Raw genomic sequence first — 15,585 nt, forward strand, 5'->3', positions numbered from 1 at the left:
AAAAATAGCTTAGGTGATTGTACGGGTCATGGCAGAAGATCAAAAGCTAAAGCCAAATCCAGATGGTCTGGATTTTGATGATGCAGTAGGAAATACAGGACATTCAAATACACACATAACATATCAGCAAAATAATTGCCTTTTTTTTTTTTTTTTTTAAATGCAATGTGCCATCTCCAACACTTACTTGCTACGCTAGATCTCCAAGAAAAATATCCTTCAGTTTTATGGATCTGAATAGGCTATAATCTTGAAACATAGTGCAGAGCTTGATTTTAGCATTATTTAGAAAAAATCTGTCATATGTAAAGGGTCATTTACCCGGCCAGAGCACTGAATGCAATGACCAGAAATGATAGCTTACTAAGTCATCCACTTATTTCTAGCTAAAGAAGCCAACTGGGAGCTGAAGTAGCCTTTATACAAAGCACTTGAAGGAGATGAAGGCAGGCAAACTTTCGGGTATGCTCCCCTCTCCTTCATGAGGACTTTAGCTTTTATTATGACAGACTTTTTCCCTGTTTTTTTCAGTAACAGGTATTCCAGCTGCGTGATGGTCACCCAATTAAGAAAATGGTATGTTAAAATAAACTAGAGAAAAAAACCTGAAATGATAACAAAACAGGAAATCTTATCCCTTCTAAGGGCTATAAATAAATATAACTTTAAAAGCCCAGCTGCAGGAAAAAAAATGAGCTGTAGACTTGAGGCAGTTAATTCAGATTAAAATCCAGTAACCCTTGCAATTAAAATCCAGTAACCCTTACGACCTTTGACACCAAAGCCCTTTGAAATCCCGCGTGCGGTGGCCCAGTCTGAGGCCCAGCAGTCTTCTAGAGCAGCCCTCAACAGTGGTTGCCTTTAAAACTGTGTTTAAGCACAATCAAGTTAAACTATCCAAATTATCTAGATTTTAACCCAAAACAGGGGTCATCTACGTTTAAATACATTCTGCTCCTTTCAGCATTGCTAATGATTTTCCTGTAATGCTCCGATAGCCAAATAGTTTCAGAGACCAAAATCTTGAATTATAAAATTATTTACACAGGGCAGAACAACACGGAGAACACACGTTAGCCAGAAACAGATTTTATTTTAGGCATCTCATCTTCCCTTTGCTGGACTGAAACCGAGGCAATGTAATATTTGAGAGTATTAGTGATGAATTACTTCTGCTTAGTAAGATTTTTTTGTTCTTTTCTTAAATCATCACCCATATCTGTATTATTTATGTATCGGGACTTGTTTACAGGGGAAAAAAAAAAAAAAGATTAGAACTTAAATAGAGTTTCACACAGATGGTTGATATCTGATGTGAGAACTGAACTCAAGTCAAACCTAACCATAAACCAAGGATTAAGCAACAACAGCCAGGTTTCTGCAGACACAGGCTGAACCACACCACTCTTAGAGGAAGCTGTGCTACTGTGGTTAGAAAGGCAAACAGAAATTTGTAAATACACCATGCCTGTCACCAGGACTTATTTACAACGACATTAGCTCTGGCCATACGGCTCATTGTGTATTGCAGCACGGGTGGGAAAACTTACATTTGCTGCCTCAAGTTCACGTTTTCCTTAAACGAAAAAAGAACCGCTGAAAACTTCTGATAGAACCACCCACGCTGAACAAAGCTAACAAAGGAATGCCTCCAGACACATCACAGCAGCAGCAATATTTCATTCTCATTTTCTAAGAAGAACGCATAGCTTCAAATTCTACAAAAAACACGCGTTTGTTGTGTAGTGCTACCGAGCAGAATCTGCTACAGCACTAAGGAATTGTAAAAGCCACTTGATTCAGCCTTTTCAGCTTAGAGAAAAAAAAAAAAAAAGGAACACCATTTCAGAGAAATGCAGAAATACCTAAGTAAACATTAGATACAGGGATATTGTCAATATTGTTGTAAATAAAGGCAGTGGTAAGCTACTAAGCAGAGAAAGAAAAAATTACTGAAAAATTCACAGTTCTTGGTAAAACTGCTATCAAGAGCATACTCACATATAAATATAACCTATCTGGAACATCTGTAGTTCTAAAATGGTTTGGATTGTGCCTTTGTCCTGTCTTTTCAGTGCCTTAAGCACGTGGTACAAAGGGGCACAGAATACGCACTACATTAGTCATTATCCTCAACTCACCCTTGTTCAAGTACAACATACACCCACAACATTTTATGGATTTCAAGGGATACAGCACAGGCATATGGCAAATACATATGTAGACAACATATCTGAAAGATCCCATGTATACTGACAAACAACCTTCTCATTCAGTAACTGTTCTCATTTCACAAGCAATTAAAATACATCCATATGCCCATTCCTAATTTATCTGCCTTCCCAAGCAAATCCTTATATAGGATTTAGGTCTTCAGGGGAAGAACACAAAGTCTGGGACAGGTGGCATTTGGTATTCATTTGTTTTGTTTTGATAACCTCTTGTCTGTTTTGAGTCCCCAGCTATGTGGCCAGGGGTCTGTGAAGCCTTACCAAAGTAATGTTTGATGAAGAAACTCAAAAACATGGCTTGTGCCCTCACAGAGAGAATACTAAAGTGACATCCATTGGTTTCATCACCACTACAACTTTTCCTGACACAACTGAAAATGCAATAGCGTAGTCTTTAAGAACAGGCTACTGAACCAAAAATCCTTACCCCAAATGAAACAAAAAAATTCAGGGGTCTTCAAAAAGGACAGTGTCCTGTTCAAATACAAAAGTGAGAACATATGTAACACATCATATGTTGTATAATTTCTTGGCTGATTTAAGCTTTATGTAACCTACTCTGACCTCACAGCTGACCCTGTTTTGTCCAAGAGGTTGGACTACAGACCTCCTGAGTTCTTGAGCTCCTAATCCATCATGAATCATCCTATGGTCCTACGAATGTGGTGAAATTAAACAAAAAAACAAAATGAAACGAGATTAACACTCATATATGGGAAGAGTTTACTCTGAACAGAAGTTACTCAAGAGATAGGAACCCTCCTGAAGCACTGTGATGTTTCTGCAATGGCTGGGTTAACAGCAAGCAACAAAAAAGTGTTAAGTTCTGAATGTCTTAAAACATAGCTGTAAAAAGCTCTAAAAATTATCTGCAAATATTCGTGCTCTACAACTTCTTAGATACGGAGGAACCCATCCATGTTCATTGCAAAAATGGAAGAGGATTAAAGGAGAACAATGGTTCGTTGTCCTGTTAGCAAATCAAAGATCTTTTCTATCTGTCAAAATGAGATGGAGATGCCAAGTGTCAGGAGCTTCAAGAGATGACACTCCAGAATACAAAGATACCTTTGAGCACTCTTTCAGCGAGAAGCAGGTGCATTTGGGAACATCTGTCTAGAAACACAGACCATCAAGATCTGATATTCTTAATAGCAAACATCTCTTCTGATGCTGGCACTTGACCTGAGGACTAAGGTGCAACACAGCAACAGTCCAATGATGATGAGGAAGTTAAAGCTCTGAGAAAGAGAGCGTGGGATTCCAGTCTAGCAAGTTAGATACAAACATGATCATCACCTTCTGCTTCTTTCCTGCTGGGACTAGGATTTGAAAACAGGAGGTCTGCAGCACTTCATGCAGATAATTGGCACTTATCAAATTCAGAGAAGACTGCTGAAGAAATGGTCAGAACGAGTGACCAAGAGTCATAAAGAAAAACAGAACCGCTGAAAATGTAAAGTCTGTCTAAAAGATATTTTCATATAGAGGATAATTCTGGTTTCAACAATATCATGTGCCATAGACTGATAGAAGAGCTAAATATTTATTGCATGAAACCATAACCTTGTACTTGTCTCTTTTACCTCCCTGAGTAGTCTGACCTGTGTAGAGCCAATGAAAGTGGAAGTGAGAAGTTTCCAAGTTCTACTTGGGGCCAATAGTTCTTGGAGAGCAAACACACAAACCACCAAAGAAAAGCCACTTTCCTTATGTTTTCAAAAGAATCACAGAATCACAGAATTTCTAGGTTGGAAGAGACCTCAAGATCATCGAGTCCAACCTCTGACCTAACGCTAGCAGTCCCCACTAAACCATATCCCTAAGCTCTACATCTAAACGTCTTTTAAAGACTTCCAGGGATGGTGACTCCACCACTTCCCTGGGCAGCCTGTTCCAGTGCCTCACAACCCTTTCAGTGAAGAAGTTCTTCCTAACATCTAACCTAAAACTCCCCTGGCTCAACTTAAGCCCATTCCCCCTCGTCCTGTCACCAGGCACGTGGGAGAACAGGCCAACCCCCACCTCGCTACAGCCTCCCTTGAGGTACCCATAGAGAGCGATAAGGTCACCCCTGAGCCTCCTCTTCTCCAGGCTGAACAAGCCCAGCTCCCTCAGCCACTCCTCGTAGGACTAGTTCTCCAGACCCCTCACCAGCTTCGTCGCCCTTCTCTGTACCCGCTCAAGCACCTCGATGTCCTTCTTGTAGCGAGGGGCCCAAAACTGAACACAGTACTCGAGGTGCGGCCTCACCAGAGCCGAGTACAGGGGGACGATCACCTCCCTAGCCCTGCTGGTCACACTGTTCCTGATACAAGCCAGGATGCCGTTGGCCTTCTTGGCTACCTGAGCACACTGCTGGCTCATATTCAGCCGACTATCCACCATCACTCCCAGGTCCTTCTCTGACAGGCAGCTCTCCAACCATTCCTCTCCCAGTCTGTAGCTCTGCTTGGGGTTATTGCGCCCCAGGTGCAGGACCCGGCACTTGGCCTTGTTGAACTTCATGCAGTTGACCTCAGCCCATCGGTGCAGCCTATCCAGATCCTCCTGCAGAGCTTTCCTACCCTCAAGCAGATCGACACACACACCTAGCTTGGTGTCATCTGCAAACTTACTGAGGGTGCACTCAATGCCCTCGTCCAGATCATCGATGAAGATATTAAAGAGGACCGGCCCCAGCACCGAGCCCTGGGGGACGCCGCTAGTGACCGGCCTCCAACTGGACTTGGCTCCATTCACCACGACTCTTTGGGCCCGGCTATCCAGCCAGTTTCTAACCCAACAAAGCGTACGCCAGTCCAAGCCACGAGCAGCCAGTTTCTTGAGGAGAATGCTGTGGGAAACGGTGTCAAAAGCCTTGCTGAAGTCAAGGTAGACCACATCCACAAGAGATGGACTGGAACTCCTGGGAGAGTGTCAGTCCAAAGACAACTACCTGTTCTGACTGGTAGATGAACCTATGTTAAAGACATTGCTAGAACGTCAAGACTTCCTAGATCCAAGCTGATAAAATCTGTTCAGGAGCTGACAGATTCTTGTGTTTCAGTAGATCTTAAAACCCAACTTTGCATTTTCCTGGGATGCACTCTTCCTTGGAAGGAAGAGAAGCATCTCATATACCTCTAGGATGAAGGGTGAGAGGATGGGCACTTCACGCTTCAGAGAAGCCTTAACACAGTTTTGAGGTTGTTTTTTTTTTTTTTTTTTTAAGCATTGCAGGTTTTGAACTCAAATTGGGTCTGGTTCTATCACATAAATGCACATACAGAAAAAGAAAAGGAACATAGAAATAACCATGCAAAGTCAAACACACACACACACACACACAAAGAAGCTTAATTCAGCTCATTTCACAGAGTACCTTAAAGATTCATTTAATGAAAAAACATTCCATGAGAAAGTGCCATTTCCCTCCCTCTTCCCAAATTCTTCTGAGAAATTCTTGCTCTTTTAAATTGGCCATTAGGCATCTGCACAAGGTCTGACCCAATCCAGGAGCCATCAATATTAATGGAAGTGCTGCCATCCCTTTCACTGCCAGCTCTGTTTTGACAACGTGTCTGACAAAACCTTGCGCATGACATTGCAAAAATAAAAGGCCTAGTGTTTCAAAGCCTATTACTACTTCTGTGTTAACCATAACCCTTTGCCATGCTGTTCCAAGATCACTAACGAAACGTCTTAAAGTGGTTAACTAGAAAGAATAGTCCCTTCAGTTGGCAGGGACCTTCAAAGGTCATCTAGTCCGATTGCCCGACCACATCAGTGCTAACCACAAGTTAGAGCATTAATATGAAGAACAGAAGCCCTTCACATAGCGAATCAAAAAGATTGAAATATGGTTTAGAGGCCAGACCTAGCAATAAATGGGACAAGAAAATCCTTACAATGAAAGTTTGTGTGGACGTTACCTGTATTTCTCAGTGCTGACATCCTTTGTGCTACCACAAATGCTGGAAACCACTAATTAATGGAGAATGGAAACCAGAATGCCAAACTAACGAGAAGTAACCTAGACCTTAGCTTACTAAGAACTGCTGAAGGTAGAACAACCTAACACTGCTCTTAATGAAGTTGCTTTCTGGTCAAATTGATCTAATACCTTCTAGATTAACATTCTGCAGTCCTCTGGATGAAAAGCAAGCTTTTCCTTCGGAATATTCAAGGCATTTCAAGTGTGTGCGCAACATAAATCGTTGCAAGGATCATAAGAGCCCCCACAGTTAGTATTTATGTCACTTCAAAACTTCTGGTATCAGGTATACAGGCAGCATGGGCCAGTTAAGGCTGGCAGACACTGGAATCACATTTTGCTGCTTTGGAGATGTTGGTTTAAACTTCTGTCACAAAAAAAAACTACGTGGAACAATTTAGTTCTGCATGCCATTGCCTAAAAACAGCAAGAGGAAAAAACGGAACTGGCTGAATACTTGTCCAATTTTCTTACTTGAGTCAGGCCTGTGACTCTTGTTCTAACAGGACTTGAGCATGAGTCTTTATAGCACTATAAAATTGTCAATTCATCTGTCCTGGTTTCAGTTAGAACAGAGTTAATTTTCTTCCTAGTATCTGGTAGAATGCTGTGTTTTGGCTTAGGATGAGAAGAGTGCTGAAAACACCCCGATGTTTTAATTGTTGCAGAGCAGTGCTTACACCAAGCCAAGGACATCTCAGCCTTTTGCTCTGTCCTGCCAACAGGCAGGCTGGGGGTGCAGTAAGAGCTGGGAGGGGACAGACCCAGGACAGGTGACCCAAACTAGCCAAAGGGGTATTCCATACCATCTGACATCATGCTAAACAATATATAGGGGTGGCTAGCCGGGGGGAGGGGGCTGGACTGCTCGGGGTTAGGCTGGGCATCGGTCAGCGGGTGGTGAGCAATTGCATTGTGCATCACTTGTTTGTACATATTATTATTAGTAGTACTATTATCATCATTGTATTATTATTATTATTGTTATTATTATTTTCCTGTCTTATTAAACTGTCTTTATCTCAACTCACGGGCTTCACTTTCCATTTCTCTCCCCCGTCCCAGAGAGGGAGGGGGAGGGGGAGCGAACGGCTGCGTGGTGTTTAGCTGCCGGCCGGGTTAAACCACGACATCATCTCAGTTCAGCTCTGGCTCCAGGTTGAAAGATTGCTTCCAAGCAAGCATTTATACCTTATTTGTTTGACTGCTGTAGCCAGATAAGAGCACAGGCGGAAAACCAGTAGTCATCTGGCCTCCTTGCTCCACCCTTCTGGCTTGCTCCTATTATCAGTCTCTGCTAGATTATTCTTTCAAGTGAATGGTTTATTTAACATTGGAGGTAAAAAGGACAGCAAAACCAGGAGATGTAACTAAGGTGTACCATATTAGAATCCCTTTCTACTACAAAATTTTCCATCTACATTAATTTATGTGACACAAGGGAGAAAAAGACTGCCACTAAACCCAGCTACAGTCTTCTCCGTGCACCCACCAATAATTCAAGCTGAAGAGTTTGAAGAATGTACCTACTAACTGCAAGTCACAGCTAACAATGTCACCACACATCAGGAATTCAAAGCCAAAGGTAAATCAATTTTGCAACTTGGTTCTGGTTTCCGACAGTACTGGCCTCAGTGGCCATGGAGCCCAAGGCACAAACAAATTCTTCCTCAGCCACTTAAAGCAAAGTCAACCAGATTCATGCAGCCCTTTGGCAACAGTAAATACTACATAAACCAAGGGACTTTGCCAGCCCTAAAATCATAAACAGGTCAATCAGGAGGAAGGAGTATTTGAACACTGTAGTTCATGTCCAGTTAGGTTTTGACTGTCTCCAAGGATGGAGACGTCCCCTCGGGGCAACCTGCTCTGGTATTCAACCTCCCTTACAATATTTTTTTTCCTTATGCCTTAATGGAATTTCCCGTATTTCAATTTAAATCTGCTTCCTCTTGCACTTTCATTGGGCACCACTGAAAAAAGCCAGACTGTTTTCTTTACTTCCCCATCATCCTCTCTGAGTCTTCTCTATTCCAGACTGCACAATCCCAGCTCTCTCAGCCTCTCCTGTATGAGAGATGTTTTAGTCCTTTAATTACCAACACGGTCCTTCGCTTGACTCACCCCAGTATCTCTACGACTAGTAGCGAGGAGCCCAGAACCATGCCCAAATGTGTCTCACCAGTGCTGAAGAGAGGGAAAGAATCACTGAGGTCAAAATAAACCACAACCACAAGCATTGCTCTCTCTTCATCCACTGAGCTACACCCACTAGATTCCAACTATTAGATTTCAGATATTCTTCTCAGATTTGTCTGACAAATCTGGTGGCCTTCTACGATGGGGTTACAGCAGTGGTGGACAGGGGAAGAGCAACTGCCACCATCTACCTGGACTTGGGCAAAGCATTTGACACCATCCCACGACAGCCTTGTCTCTAAATTGCAGAGACATGGCTTTGACAGACTGACCACTCGGTGGATGAGGAATGGGCTGGATGGTCACACTCAGAGAGTTGTGGTCAACATGAGTGACAATGATGGGTGGCACTCTTCAGGGGTTGGTATTGGGACTGGCGCTGCTTAAGATCTTTGTAGGCAACATGGACAGTGTCATTGAGTGCATCCTTACCAAGTCTGCCAGTGACACCAAGCTGAGTGGTGCAGTTGACATGTGGGAGGGAAGGGATGCCATCCAGAGGGACCAGGACAAGCTTGATAGGTGGGCCTGTGCGAACCTCATGAGGTTCAACAAGGCCAAGTGCAAGGCCCTACAGCTGGGCCAAGGCAATCCCGGAGCAATGCATTGAGGGGAGCCCTGAGGAGAAGGCCTGGGGGTGTTGGTTGGCAAGAAGCTCGATGTGAGCCAGCAACGTGTGCTTGCAGCCCAGAAAGCCAACCGCATCCTGGGCTGCATCAAAAGCAGCGTGGTCAGCAGAGCAAGGGAGGGGATTCTGCCCCTCTGCTCTACTCTCCTGAGACCCCACATGGGGCACTGCGTTCAGCTCTGGGGCCCAGCACAAGAAGGAAATTGAAGTATTAGAGCAAGTCCAGAGGAGGGCCACAAAGATGCTCAGAGGGTTGGAGCACCTCTCCTATGAAAGGGTGAGGGAGCTGGGGTTGTTCAGCCTGGAGAAGGCTCTGGGGAGACCTTACAGCAGCCTGCCAGTACCTAAAGGGGCCGGCAGGAAGGCTGGGGAGGGGCTCTGTCAGGGAGCACAGTAATAGCACAAGGAGTAATGGCTTTAATTTAAAGGAGGGTAGGTTTAGATTAGGTATAAGAAAGAAATTCTTCACTGTGAGGGCGGTGAGGCGCTGGCACAGGCTGCCCAGAGAAGCTGTGGGTGCCCCATCCCTGGGGGTGCTCAAGGCCAGGTTGGATGGGGCTGTGGGCTGGGGGGAGGTGTCCCTGCACACGGCAGGGGCATTGGAATTAGATGATCATTAAGGTCCCTTCCAACCCAAACTGTTCTGTGACTTTATCATTCTCAAAAGAAACTGGAATTAGAGGGCTAAATGAAAACAGCACGTGTTGAACTTTGAGTTATAAAAAAAAAAAAGAAAAAGAGGCTTCGCAAATTAGCAGACCCACTTAATGCAAAACAGAACTAATTCTCGTTTTCATTTTGAGCGAAGTAGTGGAGGCAAATATACTCCCAAAAGTTTTTTTGGAGAAAAAGATGTGGAAATTTCTATCGGTGTTTTTAAATTCACAGCCAATGCACAGCAGTCAAGAGATGCCACTGATAGCAGCAACGAAAAACAATGAACATGCTACAGAGTAAATGAGATAAAGAAGCAATTCTAAAATTATACACATTCCTGGTAGTCAGCTTTTCATATAACTGGTCAATTAACAAGATGCTGAAACTGGTACATTATTTAGAGAAGTTCATGTGCAATTCATTCTGTAACAACCAACAGTCCCACAGGATTTTGTACATGGGCAAAATAGTATCTGTTATGAACTGCAGTTTTTACCTCGGATTTAGTCCTCCTGAGGAAGTAATGGCCCTTTAAAGTATTTATGCATCAATAATGCACTTCATTATTATCATTAATTTGTATGAATGCTTTGCTGTTCAAAGGGGATCTGAAATGATGGTACCAGTGCCCCATAGCCACCAAAGATTTCTCCGCCACAATGGAAGAGCCATACTCCTCACGGACAATCTCATTATAACCATTCTGAAGTACTTATTTTCTGCTTACCTATAAGATAATCATTACATCATGCAACCAGTATTTCAGACGTATTACACCACTGAGATTTCAAATTATATAAAAAAAAAAAAAAAAAGCACCCCATACCACTGCTTCTCACAACAGAGCAATAACTAAAAAAAAGAGAGTATTTTTTTCCCTTTGCCTTACTTTTTCTTCTTTCAGATTCTGTTTTTATTTCCTACAGAGGCAACAGTCATTCTGCGACTGGGTTTATCCATGAAACTGTTTTAGTATGTGTATAGTCAATAATTCCTTCTAACTAGATAACTAAATCACTGTCTTTATCAGTAAATATTTCTCAAATGACCTGCTTCAAAGATCTAATGATTAAGCCATGAAACTGAGATTTTGGGGTTTCAATTCTGTTCTGGTTTTAATTCTGGTTGAAGTGGCCAATGCCTGTTCTTCAATTCTTCATTTATAAACTGAAAATCTTTACACTAATACTGAGAGTATCGTTATGTATCATGTTATGCACCCTCCTTTACCTGCTTTCCCATCTGAAGTGTATATTTGAACTTCAGTGAGCCTCAGAATGTTTCCGAACTGAAAATAAAAGCCTCTGTAAAACAAACAGCTCCACAACCCAGGCTATAAGAGAGCTTTGTAAAAGCACTCTTGAAGATGGACTAGTGCAAAGTGAGTTGTGTTAAATTCATGCATCCTTGAAGAATATTTAAACTAAGGTGACTTTACGTTTACATAGATTGAGATCATTAACACGATGCATGAAGCTATTTCCATCCCAGGCACTGTAAAACTTACAGTGAAAAGGCTGTAACAAACAGCTGAGAAAGGTAACTTTCTATACCTTTTTAGCTTGTCATAAAAGCTTGCCTCATTCTGCAACCTGCTGCCTTCTGCTTTCTTTTCTCTCACATCGCTCTAACCAGATTCTGGCAGCTTTACTTTCAATGATGATACTTAAATATTATCTTCCCAGAACTTAAGTGCACTGAATATCAGTCTATAAATCACAAAGTGCTTGGAACAAAATCAGGTTATACAAAGTGACTATCTAGTCTGCCTGCAAAAACAGCCAAAAATCAACCCTATTTTGCAACCCTATGCACCCCTCCTTACACACTGTTCATGGTAGCATGACTGCCACTTCTAAACAGCATCTCTTAAGCCTTGGTTCTGTTTAGAGGTTTTCTCCAGGTATGTTATCTTAGCCTCCCACACAGGATATTAATTGTGCACATAAGTATTTCTAAATAAAGGCTTTAAAACCCTACTTTTTCTAATTGTTGTTTACAATTACTGTCCATTTAGATTTGTTTGTGAACTTCAACATTTTAAGTAGCTTTTTCTCCTATGAAGTAGACTCAAAGACAAAGACTTGTTTTATTACAGTTACCTTAAAGGAACAGGTTTTCCAAAACAAAACAAAGCCCTGTAGACAAACACTTGACCCCTATAATTCTAGCAACTCTTGAACATGATAAAATTGATTTGCAGCATAACTCTAAAGCGAAGGAGACAAGTAGACAGTTTAGAAACCAGCAAGCCAAGAGAGGTGTTCTCTAGAGAATACGATTCAAGAGGGAGACTAAGGGACCAGGGAAATGACTTCACCCCAGGAAGGAGTTTCAGAAATCTGAATGAAGACAACAACATACAGACATTTTTCTTACACGCCAAAGAGTTTTTAAGCTCATCTTATGAACAGGTCTTCTCACATGTTAACTATATGAATCCTGATTAAGAAAAAGTTGAAGAAACTTACACCCACGGTATGCTTTTGATAAACATCTGTGATATGCTCAACAACTTAAAATTGATTTGCAGAGTCAACCTGGCTACGGAAAGCAGATGTTTCTGCTCATCCCTAGTACGTTGATCAGCCAGTTTAGAAACCCATATGGGAAACAACTGTGAAAGATCTAATAAAAGCTTACAGATAAAGGAGAAAAAAAAAAAGGGATGGGAACTCTTTCTCAGCTTTAACATAATAAAAAAATAACCTTTATAGGAAGAAACAACTGAGCGGAAAGTATAAGCACCAGTTGCGACATGAAATTAGGAAAAAGAGACAAACATGATGATTCTTTCAGAACTAAAATGATCAGTTTACACTTACCAGATTATCAGTTTCTGGATCTTCACAGAAAAAGGGTTTTCCTTCTTTCTCCTGTTTCCTTACAAAATTTTCAATATCTACATCAAAACTTGCAGAAGTTGTACCTTCTGAGCCTTGGGTAGATTGTTCACATTTTTCAAATAATAGTGCTAACAAGGGAAATAGTGGGTGCCTAGAATGAAAGTTAAAATAGATGAATAAGTATTTTTGCTTATGTACACTACTAAAAAGAGAGCTATCTAGCTCGCTTAAGGTAACAGCCACTCATACAAAAAACAGAGACAAGTCTTGGAGGAGAAAGCACATGACATTACTGGCTACAGCAGAACGCGATGAGAGTTTGTTTTTCCGTTTTGACTTATCACACAACCTAGAGGCAAGTAAAGCAGTCAAGTAAGTCTGTTTAAACAAACAGAACCATCACAATCTAAAGAGCTGTGCCATGCTGTTTCATTTACTGTAATTGAGTGGCAAATTGAGATACATCAAATGCAGCACAGTAGAAATGGGGATTAAGACTTACAAGTAGGATGAATAGCGATTTAAGCTTATTTAAAGTCCAAAATGAATAAATAAATCATTTATTCTTCAACGTGGGTCTTATTTACACATCACAACTTCACAGAACTGGCAACAGCATGTATGCTGTACTTAGAGGCCTCCTATGAAATAGGTTAGAATGGCTCAGAGCAGAAGATGCTTTTGTCAGCACAAATCTGCAGATGAGTGGGTATGTCTTACTACTTTTTAACCTGCAAACTGGTAATAATTGTGTGTATAAAGCATTTAAAATGGAAGAAAAATGAAAGAATACTTAAATTCATCAGAACTGATTGTATTGCTCAGCACAGCACTTAACACTGGAAAAAATCTCAAATTATTATGTTTACACATCAACATTTAATTCAGTTTGAGTTAATTTCTGGACAATACATTGTAATCCCTGAAGAAAAGGGCGTAAAGATTGACCTAATTACAATAAAATCCCACATTAAAAACAAAAACCACATTATAACAAACTCAACGGTCTGAATAGCTCGCTATATTGCACTTGCTCTTTAAAAGCAGCCAGCTTTAGAATATCGCTAAAACTATGCTGAAAGAATCCCACAATAAAGGGAAGTTTTTTTTGGATAAATAGTAACAGTGAAGTTAATGTGATCTCCTTCTTTCGCTGGATACTACTACTGAGACAGATAGCCAAGATATCATCTGATTTTAAGCTGCCTATACTATTAAAACAAACAAACAAACAAACAAAAAACAAAACCACGAAAGAACGAAAAACCAAACCTCTCTTTAACCTTCAAAAGACAGAGCATGAGTCCATTACTACCTGTAAATGGCCTGCTTGTCTGCATCCATTGGCGTTTGAGATTCTACAGGGGCAGGACTCACCCCTTCTGCATCAGTTTCAGAGCAGTTGGGATCTTGTTCAGTTTTTAACTCTGTTACTACTTGCATCTGTAGAAAAAGGATAAATTATTTGTAGCTCTGTATGCTTGACATAAAATAAGTGTACTGTTTTCTAAGGAAATAGCAATGCAAAGGGCTACTAAATTGCCAGAAGGTTGGTATGACTTGGCAATTACACAAAAAGCCGCAGCAGTAACAAGAAAACTCTTTTAATCCTTGAGACTTTTTGATGGGTGGTGTAAAGGTCATTTCAAGTTTCAGCACTCAGCTCGAAACTGGAAATACAGATATTAGTAAATATAATATAAAAATAAAATGTTAAAGCATTTGTCTTCGAAGTGGTGATTTTTGAAGCAGGCTAGACTCCAGTGCTCCAAAAAATCTTACAAGGATGTCCACATAAAAAGCCTTTAGGATGGAAACAACAGGAAAGAAAAGCTTCTATGCTGAGAGTTCTTTTTTCTTTTTGTACTTTGTATCAGGATACAGGAGAAAAGAGATCCTGAAGTTTTTCTTACCAATTAAAATGCATGTTTTCTTAGAAAGCTAAAATATTGTCCTACCCATCTCTCAGTTATCAGGAGCATAACTTTCACCAAATTTATATATTGAGATAGTAAGTTATTTTAGGAACATCAAGCTTCTGGAAAAACAGTAGTAACTGCTGCTACAAATCCATTTAACAAAAACATTTCGGCAAATTTTGAGGGGGGGTAAGTACCTGCCATTCAGAAGTATTTTTAAAGATACTATCTGTCAGTTTATCTAAATGCAATTCACATATTCATACACAAATTTAGTCACCTCATGTAAAAGCTGTCAGTCTAAAGCAATAAATTTCCATGAGATGGAAAAAAACCTGTCTGGATTGACGGTCAGCAAGTGAGTGGAGCAAGAAAAAACTGGAAAAAGGTAGAAAAAAGTAGAAAGACCTATGGAACTATTTAAAAGGCTGAATAACTCCATAGTCCCCGTGACTGTGTGAAATACCTCCTCACATTACCATTATCGATCCCACCTGTGGGGTCAGCAACTGCTGAATTCCAGGCTGCTGTTCCATTAGTGGCGTGGCTGCAGTTGAACACCTGTCTTCCAGGGGACAGCTTTTCTGCTTCCCTATGGCTTTTTCCTGCCCCTTGCCTCCACCCTCCCCCTCTGTTAGCATCCACACATTCAACTGTTTGTGTGCAAAGCCCCGATTGCCTCACCAGGTGTATTTCGGAGCACAGCACCACAATCTGCCACCACTGGACAAACAACGTACAGCCGCAGCTCCTACCCAGCCCATCCTGCTTTGCACCGGGTGGCTGGCAACGCCTTGGAGGCTCTTCCCAGGTGTTGGAAGTGGTTTTCCCCACCACCCCCAGTTAAATGTCTTTCAGAGTAAGTGGTATCTTAAAGGGGAGTCATAGTTGTCCCGCCACAACCCAATGCCTCGGTTTTCTCCCTTTTGAGCACCGGCAGCTTCTGTACAAAACAAGAGGTCGCTGTGATCTTTTCTGCTGTAGCCCTAACAAGTTTTGTCCGGAGCAGAGACAGATGCTACTCTAGGTATCACCATGCAGTCAAATTTGACAGCTTTAAAAATGGACTCAAGACTGCAATCCTCTGCCCTCTTTCCCCCTTTGATATACGTATACGTCACAGGAGCCC

General features: G+C 41.5%; 1 protein-coding gene across 6 annotated transcripts in view; it reads right to left on the minus strand.

Annotated features, from left to right (window-relative positions):
- Positions 1-15,585, minus strand: part of PKNOX1 (PBX/knotted 1 homeobox 1) — a 46,243-nt gene that overhangs the window by 14,978 nt on the left and 15,680 nt on the right. For all 6 annotated transcript variants that reach the window (XR_014618954.1, XR_014618955.1, XM_084298152.1 and 3 more), the window contains exons 4-5: positions 13,853-13,980; positions 12,517-12,688 (exon numbers count right to left, since the gene is read on the minus strand). Coding sequence is in view for 4 of the 6 variants with exons in the window: in XM_084298152.1 (XP_084154278.1) it covers positions 12,517-12,688; positions 13,853-13,980 (300 nt within the window). In the remaining 2 variants the exon portion in view is untranslated. The remainder of the gene's footprint in view (positions 1-12,516; positions 12,689-13,852; positions 13,981-15,585) is intronic.

The sequence above is a fragment of the Netta rufina genome (assembly GCF_964035555.1).
Source record: "Netta rufina genome assembly, chromosome: 1".
In the NCBI taxonomy this organism is placed as follows: Eukaryota; Metazoa; Chordata; class Aves; order Anseriformes; family Anatidae; genus Netta; species Netta rufina.